At 45.2% G+C, this 16,824-nt stretch overlaps 1 protein-coding gene across 1 annotated transcript in view; it reads right to left on the reverse strand.

Moving 5' to 3' along the window:
- unc5a (unc-5 netrin receptor A) overlaps positions 1-16,824 on the reverse strand; it is a 224,549-nt gene that overhangs the window by 93,588 nt on the left and 114,137 nt on the right. The window contains exon 2 of the mRNA XM_066642294.1: positions 12,179-12,400. Coding sequence (XP_066498391.1) covers positions 12,179-12,400 — 222 coding nt within the window. The remainder of the gene's footprint in view (positions 1-12,178; positions 12,401-16,824) is intronic.

Raw genomic sequence — 16,824 nt, forward strand, 5'->3', positions numbered from 1 at the left:
GCTTGAGGGCATCCCAGTGCATGTCTGTGTGTAATTGTCAAGAAGGTAACCATGAGTTATCTGTAATATCACAACTCTTGGTGGAATTTTGACCATGGGAATGGTCATATATTTCAGGTTAGCCTTTTGTCAGGCAATTAATTAAAGCAAAAGCCAGAGAAGGAAGCTCCTGTAATAACACCTTCCTCGCCTTGTCTTACCTTACGTTCTCTTCTGAGCACAAGGTCTAACAACATAGCTTCTGTCAAATACAAGATAGAAAATCTGTCAACCTGAGAACAAATCCCACTCTAATTAATTAAATACCACAGTTGCGCTTATCATAGCCCACGACTGGGTCATAAAGAGACTCCGGCAGCCGGAGGTGGTCTGTGGCTGCGGTGATATTTTATACAAGCATTTAGGCCATTAACGAAGCATGGCATAAAGCAGAATTACGGCGTAGTAACCATGTCTGAGATGCGCTGTAATCATAACTCTACTACCAGCACAATTTATTCATCTGGGTATCAATGTAATGTCAAATGGAAGAGTATATGGGTGGCATTTTGTCAACATCTGTTGTTGTTTCTCTGTCCACAAAGCTGGTATTGCTCTGGATGCAACTCTGACGCAACACGTTCATTTCACACAGGCTTGGGACCATGACAGCACGAGTGCAACTTAATGACAGGGTACTGACCACCACTAGAACACACCAAACTCCAAACAGATAATGAGCCAAGGCAGGTCCTAAAGCCAAAGGCCCCTGAACATTTGCATCTGTCATTATTTGCATCTGTTTTCGTGATGAAATATTACGAAAAGTAAACACTAAACCAAACTACAGTCCTTTACTTTTACCCAGTTCTCTCTACTGTAAACACAACTCTGTTGAAAAGCCCAACAGTCTGAGCTTTCTCAGCTTTTAACAGAAATTCTGTTGAAAATGAAGATTTGATTAATGCCACATTAGTGATATTAGGACGAATATTAGTATTAATTTAACAACTACTCTCATTATTTTGTTATTGTAGGATAACAATTCTTTGTAGTTTTGTTACATTTTGCTAAAAATTTTAACAAGAAACAGACTCCAACCTGTTGATAAACACTGCAAGATTAAGTAAACAACATCAAATCTCTGTACATATGCAATTATTATTTAATTCTTATATAATAAATAATGAATTTTGATAGAATACGCTGATCTTAACTATTAGAGAAAACACTGATGATCACTTGTTCAGATATGCATTGTTTTTAGTCAAAAAAAAAAAAAAAACATAACACTATTCCACCAAAGATTTAGAAGCTGGAACCTGCTGTGGATGACTCCACTGTGGCTTAGGGGCATTATGGCCGGTAGGGGAGCTTGTTACAGAGTTTATATATGATGAAGCAGTGGTGGGATTGTGAGCTTGAACTCCCCTGACACAGATCAGCCTTTGCTGATGCCTGTCAGCCTTTGAGGTTGCTCAGAGGAGACAAAAATATAAAAGAACAGGTCAAAGTGAAGGTGAGGGTACTGAGCAAAGTCATTACGTACTACATGGTTCCCTCTGCCCCAGAGGCAGCGCTGCCTTGAGGTCACTTGCTGGAGCGTGGGGTTGTGATGGGTGCTGGCCTGACTCCAGGCGCTCTCGCATTACACTGCTGAGGTGACCCAGATCAACATCTGCTGATGGCTGTCAGCCAGAGCATAGTATCTAGCAGAGAATCGTCCACAGAAGCAACCTTTGAGGACCACTGCGCCTTGCCTCGAGAGCACCTGCCAGGGCATAGTGGGTTGTGGGTTTGAACGCTATTTTGGATGAAGGCCCACTCCAAATATTTAAAGCAGTAGTTTCTCATTTTCTCCAGAGATGCTTCTTCACATTATGAAATGTTAGGAGCCAAAATATTGAAACCTAGTGGCCTGGATGTATCAGAAATGTTGCCCTAAGCATGACCACTTTCAAACGGGGGGAAGGGGATCTGAGAAATATATTGTTTAATGAGTAGTTGAATACATAAATTTTTTTCACTTTAAAAAAAGTTTTTTTACATTTCCCTTCCAGGCAGGAAGGCACCCTGGATAATGAGATGGCAGTCCATCACAGGGCATCACACACTCACACCTATGTGAAATTTCATCCTGGAATGTAAAATATAAAAGAACATTTTCCAGTGAGGGCCTCTGGAGGGCCACAGTTTGAATGAGGCTCCTTCTCCCGGTCCGTTGATCTGGAGACGAAGCAATGATGAAGACACATCTGCTCGGAGTGAAATCAATGCTGACAGCGAGTTTGCGCGAATTAAGCTTGGACTCTGCCTCGTTCCACTCCAGGTGTAATTCCTCCACGTCCCAGTGTTTTTTCCCACATTTTGCTGAGGCCTGCATATATTCCACTCGCACATCTTATCACGTCCCACCCCTTCCCTTTGAGCGTCTCTTTGAAATGTTATCAATGGTCTTCAGCCATTTTCTTTTTTCCCTTCTGAGCATGGACCGCTCTCATCTGTCACAGCTGAGAACGCCTCAGACGCATGCGATGCTGCCGAGCGCTTCGCACAGACTCATTGTCGTCGAGGAAAAAAAACAAGAACGAGAAAAAGGAAAACAGGAAAACAAGGAGAACAAGCCACATGAGCTGAACAAGGAGGAGGAGGAGAGCCCCCTTTAGAGAGAGACGTTTGGCAGAGTGTGTCCCCACAAACAGAGTAATGAATATTAAATGCTGTTTCTAATCGAATGTTGTCCAAGATCTTATCTGCTAATTAGACATTCTGCGTTTCACGTTTCCCCCCCCTCGATCGCTTAATTTGAATTCATTTGTTCAGGTTTTTCGGGCATGAATTTCCCTCATATTTTCATCCCTCGCTTGGAAGGAAAGTGCGCTGCATTTATTAAGTAAATTAGTTAACTTCCCGGAGAACAGATTCTTTACTTTCATTTCATTTATTGAAGAAACAGATTGCGGCGGTTTGTGTGTGTTTCTTTTTTCTTTTCTTTTTTCTCTCACCCAAAGCTCCTGGGCAGCGGCAGAGGCTCGGAGCGAACGGAGATGATTAGCACGATTGCTTTTAATTGATGCGGCGGATATAGCCAACGCTAACCGGCAGTCACGCGTTCCTAAGGAATCCAGTCACGAACCAGACATTTGCGCTGGCCTACTACACCGTCTTAATTACAGGTTGTTTCCATTCTGAAAGGCAAGGCTGGGTTCTGGAGGAAGGTACGAGTGTGAGCGTGAGGACGTGGACGAGCAGCCTGAGGGAGAGTGAATTATAGGTGATTCTCTGAAATTGGTCAAAGCTATCACTGGCCTGTCCACTGGCTCTGAACAGTGTAATTAAGTCCAGTGTAGACCCTTATCTCTCTGATTAAATGTGACCGCTCCTTTCTGACAGTGAGGTTTCTCACCTGGTGGCTTTGGCCATAATCCTGGCCTCGAGACTCTCTGGTGCAGATGTTTTATCCACTGCCTTTCACATAATAGCAGATGTTTAGGTTAAATGGCAGGGGCGTAAATTTAGGGGCAGCAAATTGTTGTTGCTTTAAGGCTACAGGTAGTAGGTTCAATCTGTAATAGTAAAACAGCACATGAGCATAGTGGCGTGATCTCATCTTACAGATAATTAAAAGAAAAAAAAAACATCCCCGGCTGACTAATAAACCTCTTTCAGCGAGACAAATTGGCAGCTTCTCTTTAGTAAACAAAGCAAATCCAAACAATGTTAAAAAGAAGCCCCCAAGAGGCAGCCAGCTACTACCAAAATCTTTGAGCAAATTCATAGAGGGAAAAAAAAAACAGAGAATTGCTCAATATACAAAGACCTGGCAACTCTCCTGATTGTAGTGGAAGCAGTGGAGCAAACTACTGGAAAGCAGATGAAGAGGTGAATGCAATCCTTCAAAACCTAAAAACAAATTCCTTGCAGGACACCTGTGATTTTCCCAGGAAGGAGGGGACTGTTCCCACACCACCACTGGGATTTCTGCCCTTGGTAAAGGCTTCTTGGGACAGCATTGTGTGAACAATGCACTGAACAATGCAGCTGAACCCAGCTTTGTTGGTTGGAGGGCAATGCTTTTGTTCATTATTTAAACCTTATTCTACAGCCTTAAAGCCCTAAAGAGGAAGTGATGCTTATTTACAAGTCTGGGGTTTGATTGTAACCATTGTGTGAGAGTATCAACAAAACTGCATAAGACATCAAGGCCAGGTTACCTGGGTTTTTATCACTAACTAAGCTTGGAAAAAAAAACAAAAAACAACAAATTCTAGATCCCAATGCCAGCTGTTGGGAGAACTCCAGGCCTCCAGTGCCTTGATTTTCAAGGCTGTCAACAGTTTCCCTCTCTTTGTACAGTGCTCTGACTGGCCACAGAGGTCCAATTGAGAAGTCATTGTGGACAGGTCATGAGAACTGATAGACTCCCTGGAAAGGGATCAATAGCGGACATTGATATGCTGCGCGGAAGAACAGGGCGCTCGGCCATTCCTCAGCCGATTAAAGCGTTCTCAATGTAAAAAGGCGGCTCAACAATAAACAGACGAATCCCAAATAGATGTCAATATGCCGGCAAAACAAGCATGTTTTATGCAAAGTGGGATCCAGGGAGATCAGAGCGCCTGAGGCTCTTAGCTCTCTCTCCGTGAAATCACACCGCCTGGAGCTCTAAGAACTTCCAGCCAGTCGAAGCGATTAAGACTCGCACTTGTTACCCACAAGGCCCTCAGTGCTCAACTTGATCCATCAAGGGCTGCAGTCTCAGCAGGTGTTTCTAACCCTACACACCTGATTCTGGTAATTAGTTTCACTCATGTTTGCTGGGGTGGGGGCGTGGGCATGGGTAAGGTGCACGCCTATGCCACCTAGTGAATACATTTGGAATCAACATTGTTTTTTTTTACTCCACACCTGAGAAACAAACAAAAACAACCACAAAAATGCACTGATCTATTTAACGAATGAATCGGCTGAACCTTTAGGGAGCTGTCTACACTCCTGTGCAAAAGTCAGAGACCACATTCGAATAATCATTTCCAATCATTAATATACACATTAACGAATTATTAATCGAGGCCAGTAGCTTTGTCAAATGATGTAACATTCCGTAGCACCACCATCAGTCTTTCAATTTTTTCACTACAACTCCCAGCATGCACTTGGCAAGTTTGTGTTCATGCAGAAGGAAATGGATAGGATCATTGTGTGATGTATATTCTCACTATGTTTCCCAGCATGCACCAGAACAAAACGCAAGTTATAATCTTCTGTAATAGTCAGATTTCTTCGTCCTAAGTTCTTCAAATCCACTGCGTCACCACTGCACTTCTGTACAGACATGCTTTTATTTTCCAATTTGCCCAGAGACATTTTGTCACAGAAAAAAATAAATAAATAAATAATGAATAAATAAATAAATAAATACAGTGCCTTTGGTAGATTTAGTTTGTTTGTATTGAGCTCACGCCTGTTCCACTGTTTGTTTGTTTTTTTTTATTATCGAATAGAAGCAAGCTATTACGTTTAGCAGCATGTGTGTATTTTAAGCTTTATTTGCTTCCGTTCATAAAAATGATATCTTCAGCTGGGGACATGGCATAGAAGGTTTATCATTTTATTAAATGGAGGAAATAAAGTGGACTAATAAAGTGCTTGCATTTCTTTATTCTAAAAATACAACTGCAGTCTGATGTAGTAATGAAGTGAATGTGAATTTGTTGTGACCCCAGTCTCTCTCTCTCTCTCTCTCTCTCTCTCTCTCTCTCTCTCTCTGTCTATCTCTCTCTCTCTCTCTCTCTCTGTCTATCTATCTCTCTCTCTCTCACTCTCTCAAACCCAACATATTCATTAAGATGTCAAGCTTAAGACCTTCATTATGCTTGCACATGGATTTCTCTCTTGTTTGGATTTGAATGAGTGCTCAAATGTCAGTGCAAAAAATGGATTTACAGTGTTTCCCCTTTGCTCAAGAGTCGACAACACACCAAAGCATCTGAGGTTGGCATGTTTTTGTTCTAACTATTGGAATATTAATCTTATCAGACCATGGAAATCCCACAGTGATTTCTTATTGTATACATTGTATGAAATCATAGCAAAATATAAATGTACTTCTTGGGTTATTTCCAGAAGGACTGGTGCCCCCCTCCAGGGTGTGTTCTCACCTTGCGCTCAGTGATTCCCGGGTAGGCTCTGGACCCACCGCAACCCTGAACTGGATAAGCGGTTACAGACAATGAATGAATGAATCAATAAACTAATGTTAATTTCCAATCAAAATGTCATCTATGTAGTTTAATATTTAAAAGAATAATAAAAAAACAAATCCTATCTGAACACACCTAGTATCACCAGACTTTGAAGGGTGGGGGTAAATATATGCTTCCATTAATATATGTGATGCCAACCCCCTGCTTTCTCATTAACTTCTGTTAATGCAATGTCTTAATAGAGGAGAATGCAAACAGCCCAGATCTGTCAAATCAGGGTGGACTGGGGTATACTTTTCACCCCAAAAAGAGCCATTTACAGGTCTCCAGGCCTAAAGAAGGCTTCTTATCTAAAATGTAGACTCAGAAACAGCATGTTTGTCCAAATCACAAAAATATATAATAATAATAATAATAATAATAATAATAATAATAAAATAAAGAAAAAGTATTCAGTGACAGAAGTAGTGCAGCTTTCTCAAGAATCTCCAGGGCACTACTCCATGTTGTCATTAGAAGGGGCCTGTTCTTCCCTCTGGCTAGCCCAGAAAGGACAGAGGTAATTGTATTTTTCTTCCCCTTAAGAAAAACACGTGGGAGCTGGGAAACTTCAGCTTCTGAGCTTTAAGTTTGGAGATGAGTTTCTAGCGCCATTCCTGGGGAGTGATTTGCCATCAGCAGTGGCTCTGACAAAACAGCTGGGAAGCTGGGAAGGGTCTGTGTGTACTCTTCAAGAAATGCTAAGCCAACTGACATCCATTCGTCCTTTATCTGCAGGCAAACGCAGGTCTATACCTCCACCTCACTGGGACAAAACATGGTGCTGCGTCAGGTTCTTGTTGAGAACAGCAGTCAGTGTCAACAGAACCAGGAGTGGAAAATTCACATGCAGTGTGTAGAAAGTTTTGCCTTTCCTAAATAACCTTGGTGACATAGACATCACTTTAAAATAAAAATTAATAAAAAAACATGTCAATGCTGTATTTGAGAGAGAGGGCTGCACTGAAGGCTTCAGCCTGGAACTCTGGGTTCAAAAAATGAAAATGTGTGACCTGCATTAATAATGTAGATCATTAATATGTAATTAAACTGCTACTAGATAATTAATTAGCATACCACAAACAACAGTAATTACCTACACATTCTACAAGGATTCTTTAGTAAAGTAAATGATTCTATATAGAACCCTGAACACGTTGCAAGATTAAAGGGTCTGAAGAACCCCTTCATGATGCAAAATAGAATGTGGAGAATGTGCTGTAGATGGTTCTATACAGCACCTTTCAGGTTCTGTATAGGGTTCTGTTTGGCACTTCTCCAATTGTTAGGATGTCAGGCCTATTAATGTCAAGCCTAAGTCAATATATTGAGATAGTATCTCATTATTCTGAAACAGCATCTGGTTATTTTGAAATACTACCTCGTATTGAGATAGTATCTTAAAATATTAAGATAGCAACTTACATATTAATGAAAACAGATTGTGCCTTTTTTAAAAAGGATAATTTTATGTGGTGGAAATGGGCTTCCATAATATAAAAAGGACAGAGAAAACTAATCAACATTCTGCAAGATAAAATAGATCCACTGCTTCACACACAACCCCCTGCCCCCACCCCTCACTCCAAAGCTTTGCACCAGTTTTAATGGGAACCAAGACATTGCTGTCTGTTTTAACCAGAACAGTGCCAGAGCCATAGATAAATGTACAGTGTTAGTGTAGTCATGGTTAATCCACTGTTTACGGATCACAGAGATTTGAGATACTCAGAAAATGTAAATAATGCAAAGGTTTGTCTGTGTAAGCTCACAGTGAGTATTTTGAAGTGTGGCTACACTGCCGTCCTCTAAGGGGAGAATGAGACATGTCTCTCAGCCAATCACACTGCAGGGTTAGAACTGGCTGTGGTGTATTATGTAGTTGACAATTCATTCCTTTGTGAATCCAGTAGTCCACAGGCTCAGACACAGTCAATGCCAAGAGTCAGTGGACATTAGAAGCCTGGTGCTCAGTGCTGCCCGCCTAATGAGAAGACCTCGTAAAAACATGGAGACTTTATGAACCAGAGCATGTCCCGTTCGCCAGAATCCACCCCGACGTTGCCAAGAAGAGAGCCGTGATGCGGCGGTAAGCGGTTGAAATGAGGGATGAGCAACAAGCAAAAAGGGAACAGGTTGCTGCACTTGTTGTTAAATCAACAGACACAAGTTAAAGCTCAGCAAAACGCAGCTGAGTGAAACAGAAGAAGCACAAAAAAAAACGCTCAAGCCCGGCGCCTGACAAACGACAGGCGCACAAAGCTAATAGTTTAATCCATACATGTGTTACAGACAGATGACAGCGACGGATGCAGGTTGCTCCATCGCCTCCTCCATCTTAAGCAAAAAGAAAGCCTTTTTCTCTCGTTCCCCCCGGCGTGCCATTTGCACGTCAGCCCTCGCTATCAGCTGTCAAGGCCCTGAATCGGAGGGTTTCGGTTGTTTCGGAACACTTTTGGAACGGGAGGCATGTGTGAAGCGCTTGCCAGTGAAGGCCTCGCTGCCTCAGCAGAGCATCGTCTACAAACACATAAACAACCACCTGGAGATTGCTGATGAGAGTGAGGCAGACAGAGAGAGAGAGAGAGAGAGAGAGAGAGAGAGAGAGAGAGAGAGAGAGAGAGAGTGAGGCTGAAAGAGAAGATGTACAGAAAGAGAGACTCAGAGTTAGCAATCAGCCCAAAGGCAAAGACGATCATAATGCAATAAGAAAGCCAGTTTTCTTTCTTCCCCAGTTCCCAGAGATAGGTCCTTTACACCCCCCACCCCCACCACCACCACCTTGTCTCCACACACACACTTCAGCCTCCTCTGGCAGCGGCAAAAAAACAATGTGGGGCGAATGCGGAACACGGATGAGCAAGGAAGCTTGTCACCGGATCATAATCAATCACGAGGTACAGTGGAATAACGGGCAAAAAAGCATGCCTCGTCCACCCGGGGACAGGTGGAGCTGAATAAATGATCCCACTTCTGCCGGCGTCACAGAAACGGCAGGCTGATTAAACCTCTGGGGAAACAAGATCTCCACCGCTTTCCCGACGAGAGGCGCCTAAAATCACTCAGAGAGAAGTGACGAGGTGTTTCTGAAAACAGCGCAATCTTTCATAAGCCTGATAACGCAACCAGAGTGCTTTGTTCTGGTTGGTGCTAAAGGAAAACAGCAATAAAAAACAAGGTATGTTTGCATATAGGGAAAATTGGATCCGTCCATCTCTGGGGCGCTCATTATTAATGCCTTTCTTCTGGGGATAAAACCACTGTCAAAACCCAGCTATAGCAGCACCGCTGCCTGCACAGCGCACAATGTTCACCACTCCTGCGCACAATAAGTATTGCAGGCACTACATAAATTGGCTTGGAAGAGTTCCGCTCCCTTCCTTCCGCTTCTGCCCGAGTGAAAGAATCCCTTTCCAGAGCGTCCTCCTTTTGTCCGAAAGCCGCACAGCCTCTCTTCACTGGCTCGGTTATCGCAAGGCTATGGATCAGCAACACAATTCCAAGGCCTAAACCTTTAGATATGCTCCTACACACTGGCTTGTGCTTGGGTCATCAGCTCGCATGAAGTGCTCTCTTCGGCAGGTCAGGATGTCATTCAGATACATCCCAAACACATACATCATGGAATTTTTCAAATGTGCTGAAAAGTTTTAAGGGTGGCACAATGGCACAGCAGGTAGTGTCACAGTCACACAGCTCCAGGGTGACTATCTGTGAGGAGTGTGGTGTGTTCTCCCTGTGTCCGCGTGGGTTTCCTCCGGGTGACTGTCTGTGAGGAGTGTGGTGTGTTTTCCCTGTGTCTGCGTGGGTTTCCTCCGGGTGACTGTCTGTGAGGAGTTTGGTGTGTTCTTCCCGTGTCTGCGTGGGTTTCCTCCGGGTGACTGTCTGTGAGGAGTTTGGTGTGTTCTCCCTGTGTCTGCGTGGGTTTCCTCCGGGTGACTGTCTGTGAGGAGTTTGGTGTGTTCTCCCCGTGTCTGTGTGGGTTTCCTCTGGGTGACTCTCTGTGAGGTGTTTGGTGTGTTCTCCCCGTGTCTGCGTGGGTTTCCTCCGGGTGACTGTCTGTGAGGAGTTTGGTGTGTTCTCCCCGTGTCTGCGTGGGTTTCCTCCGGGTGACTGTCTGTGAGGAGTTTGGTGTGTTCTTCCCGTGTCTGCGTGGGTTTCCTCCGGGTGACTGTCTGTGAGGAGTTTGGTGTGTTCTCCCTGTGTCTGCGTGGGTTTCCTCCGGGTGACTGTCTGTGAGGAGTTTGGTGTGTTCTCCCCGTGTCTGCGTGGGTTTCCTCCGGGTGACTATCTGTGAGGAATTTGGTGTGTTCTCCCCGTGTCTGCATGGGTTTCCTCCGGGTGACTGTCTGTGAGGAGTGTGGTGTGTTCTCCCTGTGTCTGCGTGGGTTTCCTCCGGGTGACTGTCTGTGAGGAGTTTGGTGTGTTCTCCCCGTGTCTGCGTGGGTTTCCTCCGGGTGACTGTCTGTGAGGAGTTTGGTGTGTTCTCCCTGTGTCTGCGTGGGTTTCCTCCGGGTGACTATCTGTGAGGAATTTGGTGTGTTCTCCCCGTGTCTGCATGGGTTTCCTCCGGGTGACTGTCTGTGAGGAGTGTGGTGTGTTCTCTCTGTGTCTGCGTGTGTTTCCTCCGGGTGCTCCGGTGTCCTCCCACAGTCCAAAAACACACGTTGGTAGGTGGATGGGTGACTCAAAAGTGTCTGTAGGTGTGAGCTTGTGAGTGAATGTGTGAGTGTGTGTGTTGCCCTGTGAAGGACTGGCACTCCCTCCAGGGTGTATTTCCACCTTGCGCCCAATGCCCCCTGGACCCACCGCAACCCTGAACTGGATAAGCACTAACAGATGGGGGTTGCACCCACCAATCCGCCTACCAATGTGTGTGTGGGAGGAAACCGGAGCACCTTGAGGAAACCCATGTGGACACGGGGAGAACATGCCAAACTCCTCAAAGACGGTCACTCAAAGCCGGACTCGAACCCACAACCTCCAGGTCCCTGGAGCTGTGTGACTGCGACACTACCTGCTGCACCACAGTGATGCCACAAATAATTTCAGCAGTTTTATATTGAACAACACAGCACAAAGGGATAAAAAAGAGCAGTAATTTGTACTCATTTCAATAAAAGCTTAATGAAAAATGCCTAAATATATTTGCTAATGCTTGCTTGCAAATTACATCACATGACTGTGAACTGCAGATGGAGGGCAGGAGGTGAATTGACGTGTGGTTTGCGTCATTTACAGTGACTCAAAATCATTTCAGCTGAGAAACAACAAGGACCCATCTATCAAGTACCAAAACGCAAGGATTTGACTGAAAAAGAGCTGCAAAAACAGCCTGCAAATCGCCTCCTGTGCTCAGGATGAGACTGAGGCAGCTTCTCGTTCGTATTTTGTTATATTTCTGGTAGATGTTTAAATCTCTCACCAGCTCAGACTGAGCACTGGTGCAGCTGTGCAAAACACAACACTCACTCACAACTGAAGTCAGGTTTTAATTAATCAGTTTCCTGTTCCACCTACAATGGTGCAGCAGGAGCCAGTATGTACCTGCCATACCATTTAAGGTGGAATGGGAAAACTGAGACTATGTGGTCAATGAGGAGCGAGTGTTGTATTTTGTTCAGTTCTGTTGGTGTCACTGGTGATGGGCTTCAAACCATTACCCTGTAACTTACATGGGTTTCTCAAACCAGGGAAATCACTGTGAACTCACGTAGGGAATTATCTCTGGCTGAGTGGGTGGGCCTTGTTCCAATCAGCATGGACCTGTCCCTCCCATGGCTATGCTCCTGGTCAAATTCCAGTTCAAATTCTCTCCCACTTCTGCCCTGCATCTTCATCCCTAAATCCCTGTAGACTCTAATCACCACAGGTCAGTGCTTTTCCGATGCAGTTCCTGGAACCCTATTCCATATATATCCCCTCCCACACCTCCAAGCTTGTAGTGCACTTACCTGTAGCAGGGTCATCCGAGGTGTTGGTTAAGTGGTCATCCTGGTGGACCCATTCTCCATTACACTTGAAGTAAATCTGCGTAGCCGGTGTAGAGCGGCAGGTGAGGGTGACGGGCTTGTTCTTCACGATGTAAACATCATCCGGCTCCACCAGGAAGTGTGGCAGCAAGTCTGAGAAGGCGGCGGGGAGTGGGTGCGTCACCGTGGCGGCATGTTCTCCACCTGCAATCGACAGAGGAAGACATTCTGGTTTGAAACGGGGTGATGTCGTGGTGGAACGTGATGTGCCTGGTGCGAGTAGCGGTAATGCGGAAGGATAATGAGGGAATCTAATTTGATACTGCAGAATCCCTGTAGCTGCGCAGATTGAGTTTGACACACGCAGACGCCTGTGATGAACGATACTGTACCATGGGGTTTGACGAGAAGGGACAGGCCACTAACCACAGATGAGGAAAGGAAGGAAAGAAAGCTGGAGGACTACAGGCAGTGGTGTGTGTTTGGTGAGGGGTTTTAAGCTTGTGTGTGCGTGTGTGGCATGGGCTTGGGTTTCTTGATGAGATCGGTGTTTAAGGTTATTTCGATCCTTCTATCCACCATGCTGCACACTGACAAATAGGGGATGTGTATTTGTGAGAATAGACACATATACACACAGACACACACACATATAAAGAAACCCTGAGAGAATAAGGGAGAAGGAGAAAGAGAGTCCTCCCTTGTTAACGGGCAGAGTAAAAGGCTTGTGAGTAGTATGGCCTTGTCAGGCTTTGCCTGAAGCGCTTTCGGGAGCCCATCTCTGCTCTCTCTCCGTTGTTAATCACAGGCTTTTAAGATCAGAGCTGATGGACCGCAGGCCATAAATCCCCCTCACTCAATGACCACAGCACTTCAAAAAAAAACAAGCTCGCTGGGCTGCGATTCCGCAGCTTTAACTTGGCTCTCATTACAGCTGGACCGACACATAACTGCCAGCGTGTCGCTGACTGACAGCTGGTGTCACAAACAGCGTGTGTTACGAGCGGAATCACAAGGCTCTTTATTTGATCCGCTCTTGATAGCGTAATAGCGGTTTGATAGTGGGTGCGATATAAAAGGCTGCCCTCTACGGGATCTGAAGCTATGGCTGCTTCTAGAGGGTGGTGGGGGGCTGGGCTCCGGAGGGCAGCTTCTAGGCTAGTGACGGCTGTTGAAAAATATCCTAGGTCGTGTCGTTAGTTTCAGCAAACATCCCAATCCACACATGGACACCAGTCCCAGAGCTCATCTCCGCTATCCATGGTGCTGAAGCACCTGCGTCAGACCCATTCAGTGCCTTGGCCAGCGACCCCCCAGACACATGCCATTGGAAGGAGGTGCTACCTAAATATTCACCACCCTGTGCCACCAGAGAGAGCGAAGAAGATGCCACGCCTATGTTTTCCCTCTTTTCTCCATCTTCCAAGTCTCTCCTCAGATTCATTTCTTTGTCCTCTCCTCACACTGGTCCAAGTCCAACTCACTTCCAAATTTGGGTTAATAAAGCACCTGCAAGGGAATGTTTTTATCCCTGGGGCTGTGTCCATGTGCTGTCCCATGATTTCATGTCACAGTTGGTATTTAAACAATTCAGCAGATGTATAGTTATGAAAAGAATTTTAAATTGCAGTTCTAATGTGCCCAGATAGAAGCTACATGACATTATATGAATAATTACATTGCAGACAGGTTCAGAAACACATATTTATGAGCAAAACCACTAATACGACAATATTGCTGCCGATTTGAGGATGCTGATTGGCTACATTTAAGTTACCATGTGCATATTTTCTCTCAGCAATGGTTTCTGATTGGCTGTGCTCTTGCATTGACTGGGCCTAGAGTGGGCGCACAAAATTTCAACCTCTGCAGCAGAGCAGGCAATGGAAACTATTTCATTTATTTTTTTATTATTGTTTTTTCCTAACAGAGTGCCCTAGCTCCCACTTTTGACCAGCTGCCCCAGTCCTAAATGCTTCTCAAAATCATAGGGAAGACTTTAAAGTCAGTTTCTGAAGCAGGCGAGGAAGAATAATCATCCGACAGCCCTGTTGGCCCCTGCAATGTGTGAGAGAGCAATTCTTCGGCATGCAGCCGAGGCCAACAGCACCCTATCAGTAATTCTGTTGCTTCATTTGTTAGGCGCAGTGTTTTTCTGCTCTTGGTAATTAAGAAGGAATTGCTAATTTATCCTATTCCACCCACATTCCCGAAGAATCAGACATCCGTTTGGACTCCCTCCGTGCTCTCGGAGGTCTGCACATTCAGCCTGCATAACGTTCCGAAAAGGCTAACCTTAAATGCCCCCCTTAGAAGCCAACTCCAAATACTAACAAAACTGAAATCCATTTCAGGAGAGGGGCTATCGATTATGGAGCCTCATTCCGCCAGTGTGCATCCACCTCGCTCTGTGTTTACTACCAAAACAGAGAACCAAACAGCCTTTAGAAAGTTCTCAAGTGCGGCCACGACTCTCTGACTCAAGGAGAAACGAAGCCTTGATCACAAAAAATCCCAGCTCAAAACCCATGTTGCTGTATGTGCACATACAGCAACAACCACTGGCCTCTGTCTGAACAGAGGTGCTGGAACTACACTGAACAGTTGCTGTGTTAGGAACACCTGCCTTTTATCTACACGTACTTCCAGTTTATTGTGAGCTCTTTGTGGTTCTACTGTAGTCCACCTGTTGCTCTGCATACTTTCTTATTCCCATTTTATCCTGCTCTTCAGTGAACAGGACCCCCACAGAGCAGGTATGATTTGGTGGAGTGACACTGACCTGGTGGTGGTGTGTTGTGAGTGGATCAGACAAAGCAGTGCTGCTAGAGTTTAAACATCTCAGAGAATAGTCCACCGACCAAAAACATCCAGCCGACAATGTCCTGTGTCCACTGATGAAGGACTAGAGGACGACCGACACACTGTGCAATGACAAATGAGCTACTGTCTCTGGTGGACCAACGAGGTAGGAGTGGCTCACAGAGTGGACAGCGAGGACCCAATTATTAAAAACTCTAACAGCACTGCTGCGTCTGATCCACTTGTACCAGTGCAACACATACTAGAATAACCCACCACCACCTGTTTTCCTGACCATGAAAAAGCAGGGTGAAATGGGTGCAAACAAAGTATGCAGAGCAACAGATCTACAGAACTACAGTCTATAACTGTAGAACTACAAAGTGCTTCTATATGCTCAGTGGAGCCGATAAAACGGGCGATGAGTGCAAATGTCCTCACACTGGAAGCATTTTAGCTTAATGCTAATTCACGAGCAGGATCCCAATGCGGCTAACAGACTTTCCACCTCTCTATCACAGGGCACAGCCCCAGGGCAGACGCAGCTGATCTCTCCTAATGAAAGAAGGACATTAGCGCTGACCTTTCCGGCTCCAAGGCTGTACCATCTCACCAAGCGAGGTGGACCCAGGTCAGTAACGTGATACTATCCGCTGTGATAAACCGCTCCATCTCAGCACTGAAGGCATTAGCCAGCGCCGGTGCTCAACACACGTCATATTAATGCCCCGCTTCCCATTTCCTCTTCTCCTGTGCAGAGTCGCTAATTCATCAGATTGAAACGCGGGCGAGGAAGCCGAGCTGCGGCTATTGAACCCCCGCTAATGTATCGTGTACGTGTTTAACTCTTAATGAAAACTAAATGTTCTGTGTCCAATGAAGGGCATACATCACTTACTGCTTTCTGTCTCGTTTTCCTGCGCCTGCTTCTATGTTATCTATCTACCTCCCGTGAAGACAAAAGGCGGCTCTTCTTCATGGCCTTTCCCGAAAGCTCAGCGTAAATCCCATCCCAACCTTAGCCCCGCTCCTCCCACCTTGGGAAAAGAGGGAACACATTCCCATTACTGGAAGGTTAAGAGAAGTACAATTAAGATGTCCAGCCCATCTGAAAATGGCTTTCATTAACCTAAAGCTCAGCTCTCGCTGGATGTGGTCTACTTAATGAGTCTTAATTTGGCGCCATGATGATTGCCATTAGTTCTCCGGGGTGACCTTTTCTATCAGTGGAGACGACTCCCCCTCTGTAAACCAGCAGACAATCACTACAGCCTCCCCAAGGCTTCACAACACCGCAGCTCCACCTTCGCAGCCAAGTTTCAGAACAAACAAACAAACAGCGATCAGTCAGTATGGTTCCTCACACTGCGCCTGCCATAAGTGGCTATAAGCTCTTGAAGTCGTGAAGGAGAAGGCACGAAGGGAGTTATCGGGAATACTTTCAGTTTTCAGAAGCACTGCTTGAGGATGGATGATATATTAGATTTATGTACACTCCTAAAAAAGATGGCTCCTAGGGTTCTAGAGTTAAGGTGATGGTTTGGGTAAAAACCATGTGACCTACCTACCTTCCTACCTATATATTTAATTATTTAAAATAGGCAAGAGGCAGGAATTGACCTGGGATCTTTCATGGCGTAAAAGTCAGGACCTCGGTTTCTCATTTCATACTAAAGGATGGTGCCATTTATTCAGTACAGTGTCCCTGTCACTGCACTCAGTCGCTGGGATCCATGCACATCACAGTGACAGCACCCCCTATTGGCTCCTCTAACACCACTTCCAGCAGGCACTCAAGCTTTTCCTTGGAGGACTCCAATTCAAGC

Source organism: Hoplias malabaricus, chromosome 13 (genome assembly GCF_029633855.1).
Source record: "Hoplias malabaricus isolate fHopMal1 chromosome 13, fHopMal1.hap1, whole genome shotgun sequence".
Lineage (NCBI taxonomy): Eukaryota > Metazoa > Chordata > Actinopteri > Characiformes > Erythrinidae > Hoplias > Hoplias malabaricus.